General features: G+C 41.7%; 1 protein-coding gene across 6 annotated transcripts in view; it reads left to right on the forward strand.

Moving 5' to 3' along the window:
- The window catches only part of FRY (FRY microtubule binding protein), a 546,108-nt gene that overhangs the window by 512,914 nt on the left and 12,207 nt on the right, over window positions 1-20,987 (forward strand). For 3 of the 6 annotated variants that reach the window (XM_073583182.1, XM_073583178.1, XM_073583179.1), the window contains 8 exons: window positions 1,735-1,932; window positions 7,061-7,222; window positions 12,049-12,212; window positions 13,010-13,199; window positions 13,427-13,576; window positions 15,934-16,032; window positions 16,553-16,636; window positions 20,124-20,267. In XM_073583182.1, the coding sequence (XP_073439283.1) occupies window positions 1,735-1,932; window positions 7,061-7,222; window positions 12,049-12,212; window positions 13,010-13,199; window positions 13,427-13,576; window positions 15,934-16,032; window positions 16,553-16,636; window positions 20,124-20,267 (1,191 nt within the window). The remainder of the gene's footprint in view (window positions 1-1,734; window positions 1,933-7,060; window positions 7,223-12,048; window positions 12,213-13,009; window positions 13,200-13,426; window positions 13,577-15,933; window positions 16,033-16,552; window positions 16,637-20,123; window positions 20,268-20,987) is intronic. The other 3 variants (XM_073583180.1, XM_073583181.1, XM_073583183.1) reach the window with 1 other exon arrangement.

Below are 20,987 nucleotides of genomic sequence, written 5' to 3' on the forward strand. Positions count from 1 at the left end.
GTTCTCGTGACAGCTTGTTGTCTCGACTCTGTTGTCGGGAGTCCAGGGACAAGGGGCTCCTTCCCTGTCCCTAACACTAGGGGTGCCCTACCTCGCCCTGTTCCCCTGATTGCTTCTGACGGTGAAGACACCGGAGCCACATACCTTGCCTTAACTCATGAATCCGCCCTCAGTCTGTACCCTTCCAAAACCCAGGGAAGAGGGGAGTAGTAGTGAGCCGTAATATGAACAGGGATAAAGGAAAATACCAATCATACAAATATACACACACAACAGAGGTAAACACCGGGGAGTGGAGGATGGGATTAAACCCAAGTAAGGGAAGAAAGGGAATTATCACACACTCAAAACACTAACAACAGTAATAGATAAATCCACCAAACGTCTTCTACAAAAACAGCCAACAACAACCTTCAGCAATGCAGCCCAAGTTGTCTCTGACAATGGGTGCTAGCCAGGACCCAGATTATATAGGAGATGGGAGTGGTCAACAGTGAGCAGCTGAACCTTAATGCAGGAAAGCTTCCAGGAGCTCTCAACTTAGCCAACTAACTCCTGCACTGCTAAAAGAAGCTTACATCGTTTATTATGAAGGTGAAGTGCTTCTAATCAGTGCAGGAGTAGGAGAAATCAGACGCTGCGGTCTTTGTGCTTCTCTGTGTGACGATAAACCCTGTGACACCGGTGGTCCGCCGAAGATCCCCGTGCCTGTCGCTGTGAATATCCTATGAACTCTGGAGCGTGGCCGGCCTTCATAGGAGATTGTGATTTTTGCTGCACATATCAAAAACGGAAAATCACAAGATGATGAAGATAAGAAATTTAACAGTCTTTATTGCTCATAGCAACCAAAGGTCAACTCTCAAACTGTTCTGGAAATAAATAAGAACGGAGTTCTATTTGGTTGCTACTGGCAACAAAGATGGTCTCATTATTAGATGGCTTTGATAAATTGGGCCCGTTGTGATTTCTTTAGTTGTATCATCTTTCAGTTACAGCTTTCGTTATGGGTTTTTCTTTGGTTATTCAGGTTTTTACACTATTTGGCTAATTTTGAGATAAGGCCACATACCGTCTCCGTACATGAAGTACCTTTATAATCAATTCTCTAATCCCTATACTAACTGTACGGCGTCCATCCCCCCGTAACTGCCGGTCTTGTGTGGATGGACGCTGTTCTGTTTCCTGCATCTGTATGGCTTTGTATAAATTTCCTTCTCCGCACAGTAATTAGTGTATTGTGAGGCTCAGGAAGCTGTGTCCCCGTAGTAATGTCCCACCCGCTATGTTTTCTACCCACTTGTCCTGATTCTGCACCCAGGTCCTATGACCCTTAAAAGACGTCGGGACCTATAGGTTTCCCAAAATCTCTGCAGATTGTCACTTGGCTCATGGCGAATATCTTATTGGCCCCAGCTCCAAGCTGATGGAGCACCCTGCCCATGTATTTGCTGATCTGGTGAAAATACAAGAGCTTTGAAGATTAGCCAAAGAAACATGCTATTCGTATGACTTCTAATTAAACACTTAGCTGTTGGGTGGGTCCGGATGGCTGTCCTTTAAAGCAAGGAATGGAACGTGCAGATAGAAACACAGCCGTCTGGAAGGGGACACTGACGTCCTACACTAGAAAAACACTTTATCATACCGGAAGGTTTTTTTTACGTAGTGTAGGCTTATGTGAATGTATGTTTCCACAGCTTTGTCACCGGCGTCTGATCTGTATGATTGCAGGGAGAAAGCATGGATAATTTCAACTGGGGAGTTCGCAGACGTTCTCTTGACAGCCTAGATAAGTGCGATATGCAGCTCCTGGAGGAAAGCCAGCTCTCGGGAAGCACACACAGCCTGAGCAAAAGGAACCAGGACGATTCAGACGAATCCTCGGAAGAAGACCTCACCACAAGCCAAATCCTGGAATCCTCTGACCTGGTAAGTCCAAGGACGAGGCTACGGAAGAATTGATTTATTATGCAATGGTTATATAGCGCTATCATATTCCGCAGTGCTTTACATACATTGTCATCACTGTCCCCATTGGGGCTCACAATCTAGATTCCCTATCAGTATGTCTTTGGAGTTTGGAAAGAAACCCACGCAAACGTGGGGAGAACATACCAAAACTCCTTGCAGATGTTGTCCTTGGTGGGATTTGAACCCACGACCCCAGCGCTGCAAGGCTGCAGTGCTATCCACTGAGAAGGAGCTAAGCGGCTGGGCAGACCAGAGAGAAGTGTTTTTATACTTGTCCAAATAGAAATAGAAAGAAATAGCCAGCTCACCAAAGATCAAGCGCAGAAACTCGGAGCTCCGTGCGGACCAACGTCATAGACCATAGAAGGAAAGTTCTGCTCCAGCTGCTATTAAAATCTTCTTTAATGAAAAACCATTAAAACATACAATGGTGAAGACTCTCCATATAACCACACCACAACAGAGATGACAGGCTACGTGTTTCGACCAGACGGTCTTTGTCATGCCATGACAAAGCCTTTGACAAAGATCCTTTGGGCGAAACGCGTAGCCTGTCATCTCTGTTGTGGTGTGGTTATATGGAGAGTCTTCACCATTGTATGTTTTAATGGTTTTTCATTAAAGAAGATTTTAATAGCAGCTGGAGCAGAACTTTCCTTCTATTTTTATACTTGTGCCTGTACTTTTCTCCCCCTCTATAGTGTCATTGTGTATAAGGCTGCAGTCACATACCAGTGTGAAGTGTCGGTGTGATGTCCAATTTTTTATTCTTTTTGTTTTAACAGGCAGCGTACAGACCCTTGGATTACGTCCTATTCTGGTCCTCAAAATTAGAGTCAGCGTAGACCATGCTCTGAGTTTTATATATCTCATTGAAGGGATTCTGTCAGCAGGTTTTTGCTGCCTCATCTGAGAGCAGCATAATGTAGGAAAAGAGACCCTGAATCCAATGATGTTTCAATTAGTTTACTGGGTGCAGCCACTCTGACAAAATCAGAGTTCTTAGATTTAGCATGGAGCAGAGCTGAGAAAGCTAACCCCGCCCACATCAGGCTCTATATGTACAAAGTCCATAGACAGTGAGCTGCTTATCACAGGAGGGGGTGGATTCAGACGAGGGCACTCGCCAGCTAGACCTAGCAATGATAATGTCCTAGTGATAAAATCTTCATTGTAAGTGAACATCACACAGCCTGATAAGTGACACATCCTTGACATCTGATTTCTAAGGATGCTGTCCTTAGATTACATAGCTAAAAGCTGCAGACAGATTCCCTTTAACGAATGTCTGAAAAGATACATGTCACTTAATGGGTGAGTGTGCGTTACGATTAAAAAAACATCACACGGACATTTCACATTGATGTGTGAATGCAGCCTAAAAATCATGTTTTATATTTTACTACTGGAAATAATTCAATAATCGCAGATTTTGTGTTACTCTTATCGTCACTTTTATTACATGGAGCAGTACATGTACAGCTTTATTTACTACTTTGTCTACTGTAAACTACATCTGACAATAAACTTTAGCATGAAAAAATCTAATTACCAAACTATCTGCTGTAGATAAACTAGTTGTTAACATGCTCTTAACCCTACCTGCGACCCTTCCGGCTAAGCAAACTTTTTGGCAACATGTAAAAAGCTGCAGCTGGTAGAATTTGAGAATCTTCTGCTGCTTTCTGTTTTATACACTTAAAGGGGTATTCCATCTTTAAAAATGTAACCTCTATCCATAGGATGTTTGTTAAACAGAATCTGTCACCACCAGATTTTTCCACAAAATCTGAGGGCAGTATAATGTAGAGAAAGAGACCCTGATTCCAGTGATGTACCAGTTACTGGGCTGCTGCTCTAATTTTGATAAAATCACTGTTTTAACAGCAGGAAATCTGCCCCATATTCATGAGTTCTGTGAAACCCAGCCCCCACCAGGTTTCTGCCTATGCACAGTGTATACAGAAAGTTGTCAGTCAGTGGTGTGGGCGGGGTTATACAGAGCTCAGCATTCAGAGAACTGCTAGATCTGCAGCAGAGAAAATGGGAATTTTTATCAAAACTGCAGCAATCAGCCCAGTAAGAGAGAGAACTAGAATCAGGGTCTCTGCCCCTATATCATGCTGCTCTCATATGACAAACCTGGTGACAGATTCTCTTTAAGAGGGATTCCAAAAATTAGACCCCCATAAGTTTGCAAGAATAGGGGGCACTGGGCTGCATACCCACAGGTACACGGACCACCAAGTCACTATTGTATTTAGCTGGAGCTAAACTGGGAGGATGAAGACTAAGAAATTTGGCAATCTTCATCTTTAAACACCCTTCCCTGTGGTATAGACTTTGTGCGCAGAATCCCCAGGCCATGTCCCAGCCCCCTTGCACATTAGACAAGTCACCAATCAGTGGTGGGGGTTCACACATTAGCTGAACCGGCTTGCACATGATGCATAGTCCTCTAGTGCCTGACACTGGCAAACCCCACATTTTTTTGGCAGTCTAACAGCCACAAAACATGCGGCCACGGGGACTCAAAAATCTCTCTGTAGCACCCGCATATCTGAGTAACAAGCACTTGCGCTCATCACTAGTGATAATCTCTTGCTGATAAAACACTGTATTGAAACTACAGCTGAGCAAGTGACACATTGCTGGAATTAGCCTCTCTGCCCCTAAATTATGATTAAATAGCAAAAACCTTATGACACATTTCCTTTACATTCAATAAATGACTAGATAAACCAGCTCCGCACAGTCCGCGTGTTTTTAGATCCTGTTCTTGTGACTGGCTTGGCTTGATTGGCAATAGGAAAATTGTCGTCAGGCATCGTGTAAAGTATAACTTTATTGGGTTTCCTCTCATTACGTCATCGCTAAATTAATTTGTAGGGAACGAGAGACCGTCACTTATTTTAGAAAGCAGGACATTCTCTTAAGCTATGAGGGGTCAATGATGGAAACTGCCCAGCTGTGTAGTAGATGAGTACTCATTTTTATAAGGCTGGAATACTCGTTCCAATCATATTGCAGCTCACTAGGGACACTGGGAGTTGTGTAAATCCGTATGTACTAAGCTCTACATCGCAGCACTGCACACACACATCATTTTCTATTAATGCTATCGTTTTTGAATGCCGCTGATTTGGAGCGCCGTATCAGAAAAATGTAGCTCCCACCATATATGCGAATCATCTCTTCAGAGAGGAAGAGGACTTGAACACTATAGGATGCAGCATTCCTAAAAGGATATCCTAAGTCATATGGCAAGGCTCGTTAAAACGTCGATATTGACTTTTGGGATCACTACTTCTAAAGTCATATGGCAAGGCTTGATAAAAGGTCGATATTGACTAGGATCACTACTTCTAAAGTCATATGGCAAGGCTTGTTGTTGACTTTTAGGATTGCTACTTTCAATAGGCGGCTCTAGAGTTCTAGTCCTCTTCATCTCTAAAGAAGCAATTTGCATATTTAATATCCCACAGGCGTATGTATGGCGTATAAGGGAACCGTTACACTTAGCGATGCACCAGCGATCCCGACAACGATATGGATCGCTGGTACATCGCTAAGTGGTCGCTAGTGAGCTGCCACACAGGCAGATCTCACCAGCGACATAGCAGGGGTCGCTACTTACCTGTCAGACGTGGCGATCCTGACGTCCTCCCACCCGCGTCGCACGTCGGCGCCCGACGAGAAATGGTCCAGGACGTTCTCGCGCGACCAGCGATGAGCAGCGGGGGAGCCGGTTGGAGGTAAGTATCAGACATAGCGATATCGCTAGCATTATCGCTGCTGTGTCACAAAATCGGTGACGTTACAGCGATATTAGTAGCGATATCACTATGTGTAACGGGGGCTTTAGTCTCCTCACTCTGCCAGGTCACTCCGCACAGGGAAAAATGTTGACCTCCTAGTTCCCACAATATGTAATACTGTTTTTCAGAGCACTAGAATTCTGAAGAAATAGTAAATGACCCCCCCTGAAAAATGTCACAATTCCATCCTAACCCATCAGGCTCCAGTGTAACGACTAGACCACAAGACTGTTCCAAATTCATTAATTTTCCAACATCCATAAATGTTCATCCATAATGATGTGATGTCCCCCAGGCTCCTGGACGATGAAAACTTGTCATATTAGGAACTTGGGACTAGTTGCCATAGCAGACTGAGCACAGAGGAGTAAGAGCCGGCCATTTTGACATTATACTGGTAGTATGGGAACAGGCCTTTTAAATGACTGCTGACTGGCCAATAACTTGCCGGTCAGCGGCTGTATATTGCACTAAGTGTTCCTTACGGCTAGCCGCACAGATGAGATGGCTATCGGCCGTTCATTCGGCAGACTTTCTTGACTTCTTGACTCTTCAGGTGTATATGCGATAAGCTAATGTCTGGTTATATCTGTTCCTTTAAAGGAAACAGGAATTGAAATCCCATCTGCCGATCCTTCTTTTCTCTGACATGATCTGTCTGGAGAGAGTAGGGAGGCCATTATACACATCAGATCCCACCAATAAGGGCAGTTCGGTCAGCTTTCATCTAATGTGTATGTGGGGCTTAGTGACCGCCATTATCTACTATCCGTTTTCCGTGCTGCAGCTGCTCTCTGGAATGCGCTACTCCTGACAACCTAGCATCTTTCCAACTTACACAGTTTTTACATTACCCTTTTTAGGCAGGTTTTTTCATGCTCCTTAATATAACGTCTCCATTTACCCCCCTTCTTTGTTATACAAAGCATGACTCCTATGTAACAGTAACCCACGCACTCCATGTTCTTGCGCGCTGTGGCTGGAGGATTGGCTTATACAATTTTACGTACTAATAAATTTTAGTTTTGTGTTTTGTTTTTTTTTTCTAAGAAAATATGGCTGGTTCTTAATACCTTTTTACCTGTCATGTCACCCTTATTTCCACATAAATTATAAGCTCTTGTGAGCACGGCCTTCACTCCCCTTGTTTGCTTTTATTACTCTGTAATGTCTGAATTGTTTGTACCTGTGAAGAGCTGCGGAATATGTTGGCGCCATATACAAATTTGTAGCGTGTAACCCACAATGTCTTTATTTTCTTGTTTTAGATCATAAGCCTTTCTCCTTCCGAAGAGACAAATAACATGGAGTCTCCTTCCACATCATGCGACACCACCTCTGCCGACCCCCATTCCCTTAACACAAGAACTTCTAGTTTTGATGCGTCTTTGCCTGAAATCACTAATCCACTCTTATCTGAGGATCCTAAGGTGATGGAGTTTTGGTAGAACGCAAATGTTGGCCATGGCTGAATGACTGACTGCTTTTCCAATCTAAAAATTATAGCAGGAGACTAATCTACTGATTGAAGGCCATATTGTTAAGCCGTTCTTTACTGGTGAGACCAGGAAGATGGTTCTGGTTCTTTCTAGCAATTGAAAGTTTGATAAAAATTTAGACTAACCTTGGTGGCTAATAATATTGATCTTGTCCTGTGCTAGGATCTGTGCTTCGTAGCATAATATTTCACATGTATATACTTTTTTTTGGGGTGGGGATTATGAAGGGACCACAGTAATGCAGAAGATGCTTAATAGTGTCTGATGATGCATGTTGGTCTTCACGAACCTGTGCGAGAACATCTCCTCCATGGTTTCTCGCTATGGACTCTGTGAAATTCCACTTAAAAGTAAGCGGAAATAATGAATATCGACATATTTTTTTTTTTACAATTCCATTTATATATATTGTGAATTAAATCCATATCTGTAGCATTAATGATGTTGGAATCCCCAGACTTCCGTTGGTCACAGTTCACGTGACTCTACATGAAAGACAAGTAATTAACGTTAATGAATGGGAACGCGTTCCTTGAAATGTTGATTACGAAAAATAATTTTTATTAGTGGTGGCGAATAATTGAGTTGAGTAATTTATTATGTTGGTATGTAGCACGAAAACGTTCCCAAATTTTTAGGAATCCAATCAAATTTTTTTTTGTTTTATTTTAAAGATGTAATTTTTTAAAATTTTTTGAACATACACGAAACAGGAGCCTTGGTAAACGACAACCCTAAGTACCAAGCTCCCCAAAGTAATATTGTCATTGGCCCAAAGTAATATTGTCATTGGCCTCAGGGGGGACAGCGGTAGCTGTTGCACCAGTGTCCTGACAGTCCAAAGACCCCCCTCTCGTGATATTATAATGGTAGATTCGGGGTTGGACTCTGTTGTCTCTGATCTAGGTTAATGTAAAATCCTCAAAAATTTTCTCTGTTTTTGTGGAATTAAATATGCAGCGTGATATTTTTATAAATCTATTACATGTGAAATATGAATGCGCCATGATGAATCCACGTCTGCGTTCTGCTTGTTCACACTTCTCCGCATTCCCGCTGCTTAGCGCATGATGCTGATCCGGCTGACTGAGCACTTCTCACATAGACCTGAATTGATTTTTTTAATAATTTTGCATGTCGGACTATGAGATACACAAAGTTACCCGGCGCTGGGCACAAAATGCTTTTTTTGTTTTTTTACGATGTGGGTTGCATGTCCTCTACGTGATTTCGTTTCCTATGTGGGAGCCTGTTGTGCACAGCGCACATCTGAAGGAATTCATGCCGTTTTGGCACAATATCAGAATATTACATTCTGACCACAGTATTTTTGCTAGATTTGCACATAAAAAAAACTGCTCTATGCTGCTGTTCTGAAGGCATTTGGTGCACTGAAGACTCGATTCTTTCATTTTAAAAGGTTGGTGAAAGTTGATCAATGTTTTCCTTCCTATATATAAGCTGCATACACACCAACACATTTCAAGGCCAGAAACAAGGGAGCGTTCATAGCTTTTGCTGCGATCACATAATACGGGCTGTGTTCATGTTCTGGCATTCTGTATTTGGCTTGAATTGGGGGAGGCTTAACATACAGATTCCATAGACTTGCAACCTTTGGCATTTCAGGTAACCGCTTCCTGTTACCCTCATAATGTTCTTTTTTTTTTTAATCGAATTGGTTTTGAAATATTTGACCTATGTGCACATATAAAATGGTTATTACAGTATTTTCATTTTAATTCAGTCCTAGTACAAGCCTCGAGGTAGATGAAGATTTTGCCAATTTAATCCCGTGCCTGTCCATCCCTGCTGCTCCGGTGCTACCCACTGTTCTTTGTTTTATTGCGCAGCTATGATGTCCCGTCAGCACATATGGCCTCTACAGTCAATCACTTGATTTGGTGGCGTGACCTCTGCTGTTTTTGTCAAATTTGCCGTAGACATCCCGTCAACATATAACTGTTACAGCCAATCAATGGACATCGTTGCTGTAGGCTAGTAAAATAAAGGGCTGGCAAGTATGCCTAAGCAGTGGTCCTGGATTGGCGGGGGTTTAAAAAGATGTTTTTTTTTCTTTCATTTGTTCCCCTCTTGTCCTATTGTCTCTTAATCATGGAGATCCCCTGAGGCTTTGTTCCCATGCTGCATATTTGGTGTGGATTTTCCGTACTGAATTTCCGCATGCAAAATCCGCAGCAGTTTACATCACCAGCAAAGTCAACGAGCTCTAGCTACTCTTTTATATTTATGACCTATCCTCAGGTAGGCGATCAGTATCAGATTGGTGAGGGTGAGGCACCCGGAACCCCCACCGATCAGCTGCTCCAGGTGCTGATGATGTTACAGAGCTGCAGAGTTCCGTCAAATATGTCGTGACCACTACCGGGTGCTGCACATCATGTCCGTTGTTTGTGCAGAGACGGAGCGGGTTTCACTCTTTCCACTGGATAGGAGGATATCTGCACCACCTCTGAAGCACATTCACAGCAAAATCTCCATGTAACGCACACGGACGCTGCTTCAGATGTAATGTGCAAAAATCCGCAGCAAATGAGCAACATGTGAACTATGAGCCAATTATTCACGAGTAGTAAAATCCACCAAGGCCATTTCGGCAGATTTTCTATATATTTTGTTTTAAAAATAATTTTGGCTTTTAGTGAAAATTTTTCTAAATGACAAATCTATGTACAAATGTAACATCCCTCCCCAAAAAAAAGTTAATTGTCCTCCCTAACCTTATAAAATCTTACTAATCGGTCAGATTTCCCATGCTCACATCATGAGGGCTCTCCTGGCATACCGTAGAGGATAAATATAAGATCTGTGTATATGGAGATGCCCCTTCTGGGGGAACTCAGGGCAATATTTCTGTATTCAGTTGTGAAAATGTGTCTTTATGAATAGACTGTCCAGACGCCATGGTCTGGAGGACTGTAAGGTCATGTTCACACGGTCAGCATTTGGTCAGCATTTCACATCAGTATCTGTAAGCCAAAATCAGGAGCGGGTGGAAAATACAGAAGTTTCTATTGTTCTTCTCCTCTGATTGTTCCACTCCTGGTTTTGGCTTCTTAAATACTGATGTAAAATACTGACCGTGAACGTAGCCTTAGAGCTATAAAAGCTCCATAAAGTTCTGCATTGGAAAGTACCAATTAAGTAAGGATTTCTTAGGCATGCGACCATAACAAACTTTTCTCTGTTATCCATATTACACACACACACACACACAGTTCTTTGCATTATTTGAGATCTGAAAGCTCTGGGTTTTTGTTTTTTTTTAATTTTGACCATGTTTCTTTGTCACAAAAAAAATACAAAATTTATTGCTTGGAAACTCAGAGACATGTTGTCAGGAGTTTATAGACTAAAAGAACAATTTACATTTTACTCAAAAATATACCTATAAAGAGGAAAATCAGACAAGCTGAACATTTGGGCGTGGTCTCCTAATTTTTTCCAGAGCTGTATATACTTATATATACACACACACACACACACACACACACACACACATATATTTCTATATCTAATATATAAAGCTCAATGTGGATGCGTATGTATGCATGTCCAGGATTGGCTTCCGCACCGTTGCAGCTACAGCCACAAAATTTTGCACAGTCACATGTCTGGACCCCGAGAGCATCATAGGATATGTTGTGAGGTGAAATTTTAACCCTGCACGTTCCAATTCACCAAACAATTTTGCCCCTATCTACATAATGGGGGAAAAAGGGAAAGGAAAAGTGTTGGAGGCAAATTGACAGCTGCCAGATGTGAACAAGGGGGACTTAAAGAATGAGAGTGATGGCGCCAAAGAGTATATACCGTACAGTTGCTAAGGTGGGGCCCTGACATGGGATACTCACCACACACGGGGATATGAAAACACACACACAAAATGCGCCACACACTACCACGTGCTTCACACATATACCACCCTCAGCACACATTTCACCACACATACACCAACCTCGCCACATAAAAAACGAAACACAAAAGTCGCCACTCAAAACTCTCCACGCTGTCCCAGAGCTGTTTAAAAGATGAGAAATGAGCTGTGATTGGTTGCTATCAGCAACAGTTTTCCTTGTAGATAGTTGTGGTAACTGAGGCCTATTATTCTTATCATTTCTATGGTGTTATCGTCCTTCTGTAAAGCTGGAAATAACACAATTTATTACCGTGCCAACACAGACCACCCTCTGACACAGACTGCAGGGGGAGTCCAGTATCACACAGGATAGGATTAGATACATGGCTCAGCAGTCAGTATCACACAGGAGAGGATTAGATACACAGCTCAGCAGTCAGTATCACACAGGAGAGGATTAGATACACGGCTCAGCAGTCAGTATCACACAGGATAGGATTAGATACACAGCTCAGCATACAGTATCACACAGGATAGGATTAGACACATGGCTCAGCAGTCAGTATTACACAGGATAGGATTAGATACGCAGCTCAGCACACAGTATCACACAATAGTATTAGATACACGGCTCAGCAGACAGTATCACACAGAATAGGATTAGATACACGGCTCAGCAGTCAGTATCACACAGGATAGGATTAGATGCACGGTTTTTATGTGCAATATAATCATTATAATTTGTTATAACTAACCACAGTTGGTTACTATGCCCAGGCAACGTAACTTAGCCGGACATCTGACCTTGAGGCTTTTGTTTAATAATTTAAAGTTGATTATCATGTTCAATCTTATTAATCAAATTGTCACATTTTAGGCGGATGCTGCTCTTGATGAAGACGATGCAACTGTACAAGAAGACGACCTGTCGGGGTCAATGAGTGAAATGCCAGTAGTGTTTGAATGTAACGACGGCTATAGCCTTGAGATGGCCGAGGAAGAGAAGGATGATCGGATGATGGAGCAGTATGCACTGGCTCAGTATGTTATGTTTTTGTTTTTTGTATTTTTTTTATATTTCATTTTTTTGTTTTTCACTTGTTACAGGCTTTCCCCTGATGAAAGCATCACAGGTGTTTTTTTTTTGTTTGTTTTTTTTTATAAAGAAAAATTTTATTGGATTGTTGGCATCTAATTGTAGCGTTGCGGCAATGATGCGTTTTCTGGAATGCACTGTGTTTGCAGTGTGCAGCGGGGATACACGAGCACTGCCCAATGTGCACCTTGGAAGCCTGATTGCCACGGTGTAGCCATACAAAGCATGCATTGCCCATAGATCTTACGTTAAAAAAAAAAATCTACTTAATGTTTTTTTGTTTTTTTTTGTTTCGCGACACGTGTTTTCTGGTCAACTGCTACCAGCTTTACAGAGGCTAAAAGGACAATCTTTATGCCAGTGTCGGGTAATAGGAGCCAATGGCTATCTTTAACCTATGCAGGAGCTTTAGTGGCGCATATTACAAACCCATTTGGACAGTGTGAACTCGGCCTTATGTAGTTGGACCGCGAGCTTTCATATTTATCGTTAATGTTTGTATTCTATTAAGATGGAGAGTGAGGCAAGTGCAGCATTTCAGATTGTAGTTCTGACCCTTCGGAACTGGATTTGTAAAGTGTGTTCTGGTGCTATGACTGATGGGAGAGCGATGGGGAAAAACTATATTTAAAGCATAATCACTTATCATTTGTGACATTTTAACCATAGACTCCTCTATAGTTCCTGTAGGTTACAATACACACATTATAACTGCTGTTTTTTATTTTTCCTTTCTTCAAAGCTTTGGAGATGGAGACCGAATAACGCCGCCACCTCCTTCACCTTTCTTCTCCGCTATACTGGCTGCATTTCATCCAGCAGCCTGCGATGATGCAGAAGAAGCATGGCGTAGCCACATCAATCAGCTCATGTCCGATTCTGATGGGTCGTGCGCAGTTTACACCTTTCACGTGTTTTCCTCCTTGTTCAAGGTGGGTTCTGCTAGTAGTGGTCTCAGGGTGTTGTGTTAAAATATCTAGAACATTTTCATTCTTTTTATGGTATGGTCAAAGTGTTACACATAATGAGGGACCTATTCCTGTAGTTGAGGTTTAGCATATTTTGTTAATAAAATCTATACATTTCTGGGGCTGATTTTTTAGTTGTTTTTTTTTTTATTTTGATCCAATGGGAATGATTGAGCCATTGCTTCTTCCAGACCATCCAGAAGAGGTTCTGCTTCCTGACCTGTGACGCGGCCTGCTATCTTGGAGAGAGCCTTCGTGGGATTGGGTCCAAGTTTGTGAGCACATCCCAGCTACTGACCATGTGCTCCGAATGTCCCACTCTCTTTGTGGATGCCGAGACTGTGAGTATTGTAAAGGACTGATCTTTATGAGAAAAATTTGGCCAGTTTTTAATATTTGTTTTGTAGTAATACCCATTTCTTTTAGTTTACAGGGGTATTCCCATCTCCAAGATCCTGTCCCAGTATGTAGTTAGTGTAATAATAAATAGTAATATTAGCAAATGCCTCCAATTAGAAATGTAGTATAGTTCTTCTAATTCGCTCTGTCGCTTACCCCATGTGCAGAGCATTGGAGTAGCTTAGGTATCATTGGTTATAACCACCAACAACTAACTAACTGTCACTATTTGAGCTGTCATAGCCATAAATACCTAAGCTGCTGCAATGCCGAGCAAATCAGGGGAACTACTGTATTTTCCGAGCTATTAAATGCACTTTTTTCTTCCAAAAATGTGGAGGAAAACGGGGGGGGGGGGGGGGGAGGAGGTTTTAGTCTGGATGTACTGGCTGTGGTGGGGAGGTTGGGGAGTGGTTTTGGCGGAGCAGCGAGTCACCGAGGCAGGAGCCGGCTGTTGCGGCTAACTCCTGTTGCCCACTGCTAAAGATAAATGAATATTCACTGCATTCCACACAATGGAATGGGCATATGGAGGTCACTGAATATTCATTTCTCATTAATGGCATCCTGGTATGATTGGCCCCATCAGAAAATATCAAAAAAAAAAAATTACACTTGCCTACCCAGCGCTCCCTCGCAGCTTCCTGTTCCGATGCCAGCAACTGCTTTACGCTTGTAAGCAGTTGGACCAGATGACCCAGGAGGTCCTTTCCAACTCTACCATTCTGTGATTCTATGCATGGCAGGGACGTAATGCTCTGCCTAGAAGCAGAGCACAGCTACCCGAATACTCACCGTTCTGCATGCCAGGACTGTGTGCGCAGAGAGCAGTGAATATTCATTGCTCTTCAGTAGCGCGCACAGTGTCAGCCGAAGACTTCGTGCTGCTGCTGGCAGTCACGTGTGCCGACATTTAAGAAAATTAATATTCATGGAATGCGGTGAATGTTCATTTGTCACGTGACCGCAGCAGCAGGAAGGCTCCGACTGACACTGTGCGCGCTAGAGAGCAATGAATACTCACTGCTTTGTGTGCACACAGTCCCAGTGTGAAGAGCATTGAGTAATTGAGTATTCCGGCAGCTGCCCTTTGGCTTGCAAGCAGCGCATGATAACCCTGCCATGCACTGCTTACAAGCTTAAAGCTGTTTCTGGCATCGGAACAGGAAGCTGCGAAGGAGCGCCGGGAAGGCAAGAGTAATTTTTTTTTTTTTTTTTCTAAATGTTTTCTGATATTTTGCATACCAGATTAAGGAAAGGATGGGACCATGCACACCAGGACCGAGATTGGGGCCAATCTTACCAGGATAGGGATGAGGACGACCATTCCTACCAGGATAGGGATGAGGGGGGCCATGAACACCACGATAGGGATGAGGGACCCATGCATACCAGGGTAGGGAAGAGGGGCCATGTGTATCAGGATAGGGATGAGGGGACCATATATACCAGGATAGGGGATATTAAGTACAGAATTGACCACATTTTTTGCTTCAAATTTTTTCCCTAATTTCCTTCTCTAAAACCTAGGGGCGTCTTATGGTCCGGTGCACCTTATAGCTCGAAGAATATGGTATACTGCATTTCTAATTAAATGTGTTTGCTACTATTATTATTATTACACCTACCACATATTGGGATAGGATCTTGAAGATAGGAATACCCCTGTATTGTGAATCTCATACTTGCCAACTCTCCTGGGAAAGGTGAGACCTCCCTGACACATCTGCCAGGTGGCACCGCAGTTTACAGATGTTGGTTTTTTTTTGGTTTTTTTTGCAGTGGTGAAAGCACATTTAGTGGTCATGGTAGAAGTGTAAAGAGGGCAGGGAAAGGCCCTAAAAGTGTCCTTGAGTAAGGCCCTAGTCACGAGGAAGACTTTTCCGCATGCCACAAATCCACGCCTGGGCAGGTGTTGCCAAAAGTTGGCAAGTATGATAGATCTCAACCATTGAAGGTGATGGGATCCTTCCCTTTTTTGGATGGTTGATTGAATTTTTGTGGGCACTATTTTAATTTGCCTATCAAATTCCCTAACATTCATTTGGCTGACCGCTATCTCTCATGAGCGTTGCAAAAAAAAAAAAAAGATATTTTAAAAATCAGGCATGTTGGTGTCTTTGCTTTCAAAATCTCAGCTGTTGGGCTTCCTCCAAAGATTGCTGTCCATAGATGGAGGTCTAAACCCGAATAGCTGTAAAATGAGCAGTGATCATAGGAGGCATCAAGATTGCGAAGATCGTGGGGAAGTCCAAAGTGTGAAATGAAGATGGTTACCAAATATACGTTTGTCTTTCAGCTGTTATCATGTGGGCTCCTCGAAAAGTTAAAGTTCAGTGTTCTAGAACTGCAGGAATACCTGGACACGTACAACAATAGGAAAGAAGCTACAGTGTCTGTGAGTATATATTTGTATATTTTTTTTCTATTTAAGGTCCTCATACACATTAGATGAAAATGGAGCGATGAACAAACTTTCATTGGCCAAAACACCTTGGACTAAATCGGCCAACAACTGGATTTTTTTTTCTACCAAAGATGCAGTCAGTGCTGATCATGGGATGAAAAAAATCAACTTTTCTTTATGGTCGAAATCGACCATTTAATTACAGGTTTATCCAATGCGTATGGTACAGGCTCCATAACTTTAATGACCAAATACATGTACATTTGTAAGTCTGTACATATCTTTGTAAGAATGTCTCCGTCCCGTGTAAGGCTACTGCATGGAAATAAAATGCTGTATGTGACAAATGTAAGAACAAAAACCAACATTTATCTTGAAAAGGCGTGTTTGCATTAATTTGATATTTTTTTATGCATTTACCTGATCTCTAGATTTCATTGATTTTTAATTCTTCACTTTGCATGCATAATAAAAGTAACTTTATAATCATTTCTAATTTTATCCCAATCAGTGGCTAAAAAACTGTAAATCCACATTCGTGGGAGGTTCAAAAGACGGAGTTATCACATGTCAACCGGGAGATTCAGAAGAAAAAGTAAGAAATCCTCACTTTACTTCTCATCGGATTCATGAATTTAGTTACTCACAAGCTGTTGTCACTGACAATATAACTATACCAAACAGAAAATGGATATACTAACAATTATGTAGCAGAAACTAATGAATGTGTATCATAGAGTCCTGTGGAGTGAAACAGTGCAGAATTACTTCAGAAATAAATCTTGGTGAAAGAACCTGAACTGAAGTTGTCCCAGCGATCAACTGATTGCAGGAGGTCCAACATCATAAACCACCCATTGATCAGCTGTTATTTCAGGGGAATATAAATGGCTAACCATGTATTGTGTGGACAGGCTGGAGTAAAAGGGTGGGGTGCATCAATTGTCACATCCGGTGCAGCAAGTCATGTACAAAGGAGTTCAACATTCAACACCGTTTTCACAATGGCCTGTCTAACACTCCACACATATTCTATACAATGTACTGATCCTTCAGCTGGTAATACATGAGTCAACGTCTTTCCTTTGACACACACTAAGGGCTCCTTCTGTTGAGGGAGGGCTAAATTAACCCTTCACGGTTGATCCAGTGATTTCCAAATTAGTTCATAGGGCGTTGCTAGCAACTGGGAATGACCACACGGAGATGGGGGTCTCTGTACGGGAGGCTCAAGACAGATCACTAGTCCCCTTTATTTTAGTCACTTCTTTTATAATATTTTGCTTAATTATGCAAAGTTCTCAACTACCAATAGCATCATGGTAATACTTCACTTTATAAGACAATAATATTGCAAGAAGATCGGAACATGTCCCTAGCTACGTGACGTAGAGATTAGAACAATAGCACATTCTTCAGGGTTCCATATCTTATATCTTGTTCGGACTGGGACAGTCTGGTTTCATAATAGCTGACAACTTTCACCTAGTTACAAAATTTATCTTAAAACAGCAAAATGGCGTCGCAAGCACAAAAATGGATCCTGGAGAACAAGATGTCCCGTACATCTGAATACTGTACTTCACACTTCCATGACCGAGAAAAAGGGACCAATTATTCTGAACAAACTTTGATAAAACATTGATCGGAGTTCGCTCAGAGTGTGAGCTGTTTTCTCCGTGAAAATCGGACCACACTCAAATGTTGTCGTCCGAGTGTTTTTCCGATTTTCTTTTTTCAATACTTATACACTTGTATTGCTGATTTTGATCCGACTTTCAGTTCAAAATCGAACATGTCTCTGCAATTTTCCACTAATCTCTTGGTCCGTGAAAGATCAAGGACATGTAAATGGCCCTGTAGACTCACAGGTATGAGTGCTACTGCAATCCACCGATAACACTCGGACATGAAAATCGGAGGTCTGAATGAGCAATAAGACATATTACTAGCCTAAGGTTATGTACACATGGCGTCCGCACATCATTTTTGGCGTCCGCACATCATTTTTGAAGCGGAAGATTCTCGCATTGTTTTCTATGAACCTTTAAGTGCTTTTTCAGGTGGGTTCCAGGAGGAATCTGCATGACAAAAGACGTCATGTGCACATACCCAAAGTACAGCTGGTGACACTGGGGCCTGTCCAGTATCGAGTGATCTTGTTCATAGGAAACTCCTGGTATTTGGATTTCGAAGGGTTTTCCTATTACAAAAATGTATGACTAAAAGGAGGCGTGCAATGTGCCGGGTGGCCCCTGCCCTGGTGACAGATGTCGGGGAGAATAACAATCAGAATTTTGACCTTCAATCGCCTGATCCTGTTTGTTCTCAAGGATACAAGCAACCACCAAAGTTTTCTAAAATAATCTAGATGTTTTTATGTTTTATAATCTTAACGCTTTTCAGATTACACAACAAATTTGTTCAGAATCTGTACCGTGCTGGTATTGCAGAGCATTACAACGCCATAGCTTGTTATATTGAACCCACTCATTCATGTATATTGTATTGAAATTAGTTTTACCTAATTCTGTTTATGCAAAAGTCAGGATGTGCTTGACACAACACGTTGCATCAGGTTCCGGCAGAATTGTACGTATGTCACACCTTCCGGTAATCCTGGCATGGCGCAACAGCAGCCTCTGCTTGCAATATGTATCCCGCCTAACCCCACCCCACCGCTTCTATAAACTCTTTATTTTTATATATTTTTTTTTTAATGTGAAGAATAAGCTGACATGGCAGAATTGGGCTCTTAGAAATAGAAGAAATTTCTAAATTCCTGTTGTGTATTGAAGAACTTCACATACCTACATGTGCTTCTGAGACGTTTCTGTCAGAGCTTAATTTAGTGCTCATCTGGAGAATGGTAATGGTGTCTGTATCTCCCCGTGCTATAAATGGGCCGCTGTGTGTTGTACCAGCAGTAAATCCACACCTAGGAATCTGTTTGTATATATTGAGGTCTGCATAAAATGTCATTTTCTAACCCTACTCTTCTCTGTCGTTCATATCTTCTGGCCCCTAGCTGAATATTAATTTCATCCAGTGTCTGATTGTATTTTACAATATACTGTACTAAACTTTTAACTAGTACTTTATGTTGCATCACTTAAAAAATGTAGGACAAAACCTGCGACTATAAAATGCTGCGATATTTGCCTGAGGCCTCAAAAACTGGATTTTCTTTCTTAAAGAGCACTTATTACTGTCAAAAATGGCCATTTTTGATCTTCTTATATTCCCACTGTTCCCCCTTTTTTGTTTTGTTAAAAATCTGCTATATGGTTCCAGAGATATTGGCCTTTATATTTAGTGATTATTTTTGTATTTTTTTTAATCAAGGGGTGTGGCTCACATGATTCTGTGGGGTGTGTCCTTTGACAGCTTTGCATAATTATCCTGTTAGCCACTCCCCTTTAGTAACGCCACATAAATTAGAACTAAAAAAAAGACCCACACCTCTGGAATTGTATGTCAGATTACAAAAAACAACAAAATATTAATTACTTGGGAGCAGCGGGAATAATAAGTTAAAAACTGGCTATTTCTGACCTGGTGATGAGTCCTCTTTAATATACTGATTTCCAGTGGAGAATGCAGATAAAATATCCATGTTTTCCTTGTGTTCCATACTTGGTTGTATGATTATTAAGAAAATCTTTGGTATCTGCCCTATAAAGTCAATGTCTGATCCTTTAATTGGCCTTTCAGCTTGGCTAAGGATAAAAATATGCCGAATCGCAGTTGACTCCAAAAGGGACGTCTATCCGCAGTCGGCTGTTTCAGGGTTCTTGCTCCTTGTTTGTGTCTTCAGGGGTAACGTTATACTGTTTCTCCTTACTGAGGCTGCTAACTTGAATGCCTTTTTTCCAGGCACAATACCTGGCCAAGACCTCCCTATAGGAACTATGTGCAAATCCCTAGACCCACCCAATCTAAGAGATGTTACTCACAAGTTGTGTATTTGAACCCCATAATCAAACCCTAAAATCAATACAGGCCCCAGACCCCCTAAGAAAATATGGATTCTAGATGGAATTCTGAAGATACTTACCATTCCTCATTCCTGCATATTATAGTCATCTTCACTTCCGGGCCCCGGCATCATGATGTTGTCTGCGGCAGCTCGCGGGAATTGCAGTCAGGACACCTTCCAGGAGTCTGGGATAACCCCCTTTTTTCAGGAGCCTCACATACATTCTGGGCGAGTTAGCAAGTATGGCGTAAGCATACAGTATAACATTCTTCCACTATATATTTGTTTATTTCTGTGTCTCGCTTTTTAAAATCTGATGTATGAGAAGTTTTTGACCATTTTTTTTTTATCCACTTTTGAGGAACGCTTGCACAAAATTGGACTGAGAAAGTTTACAGTTGATATAAACTGCATCAGGTATTCACATTGTTCTTAGGCCGCCAGCTATGGGATAATCTCACGGAAGGAAGGAATTCTGACTCATTTAGCCATTTCTACAGGAATGTCCCAGAAAACACTGCCATTTATATTAGCAGTAGACTCCTATACCTGAAAATAATCTTTGAGGTTTATACAGGTCAAAACAACATTCTGATGTAATCAAACCTTGGAGACAAATGTAAAAATGCTCTTCCAGAAGAGGGGTGGTCTTCTCAAAAGAAGAGGTCAATAGACCCTAAAGATCGAAACATCGAAAACCTGTTAAAGAATAATCTGACTAATCTGCTGTAATTGGGAGAGTTCTTCTAAAAAATGATTATCTTGTGGAGAAAAGAAAAATGTAAAAATTGTAGTGTGAATTGCTTGAGTGTTTTCAACTACGCCAAGCAGAATTGTGAATGCAGCTCTTGTTTAGAATGTGGGCTGTAATCTAGTACCAGTAGAATACATGAAATGGGAGTTAAAATCGGAGTTATTCTTCAGTGGAGGTGGAAGAAATGTACCAGCCACAACTCTGGCTTCAAAA

This window comes from Dendrobates tinctorius, unplaced genomic scaffold (assembly GCF_039654945.1).
Source record: "Dendrobates tinctorius isolate UK_male_01 unplaced genomic scaffold, ASM3965494v1 ptg000075l, whole genome shotgun sequence".
NCBI classification, from domain to species: Eukaryota; Metazoa; Chordata; class Amphibia; order Anura; family Dendrobatidae; genus Dendrobates; species Dendrobates tinctorius.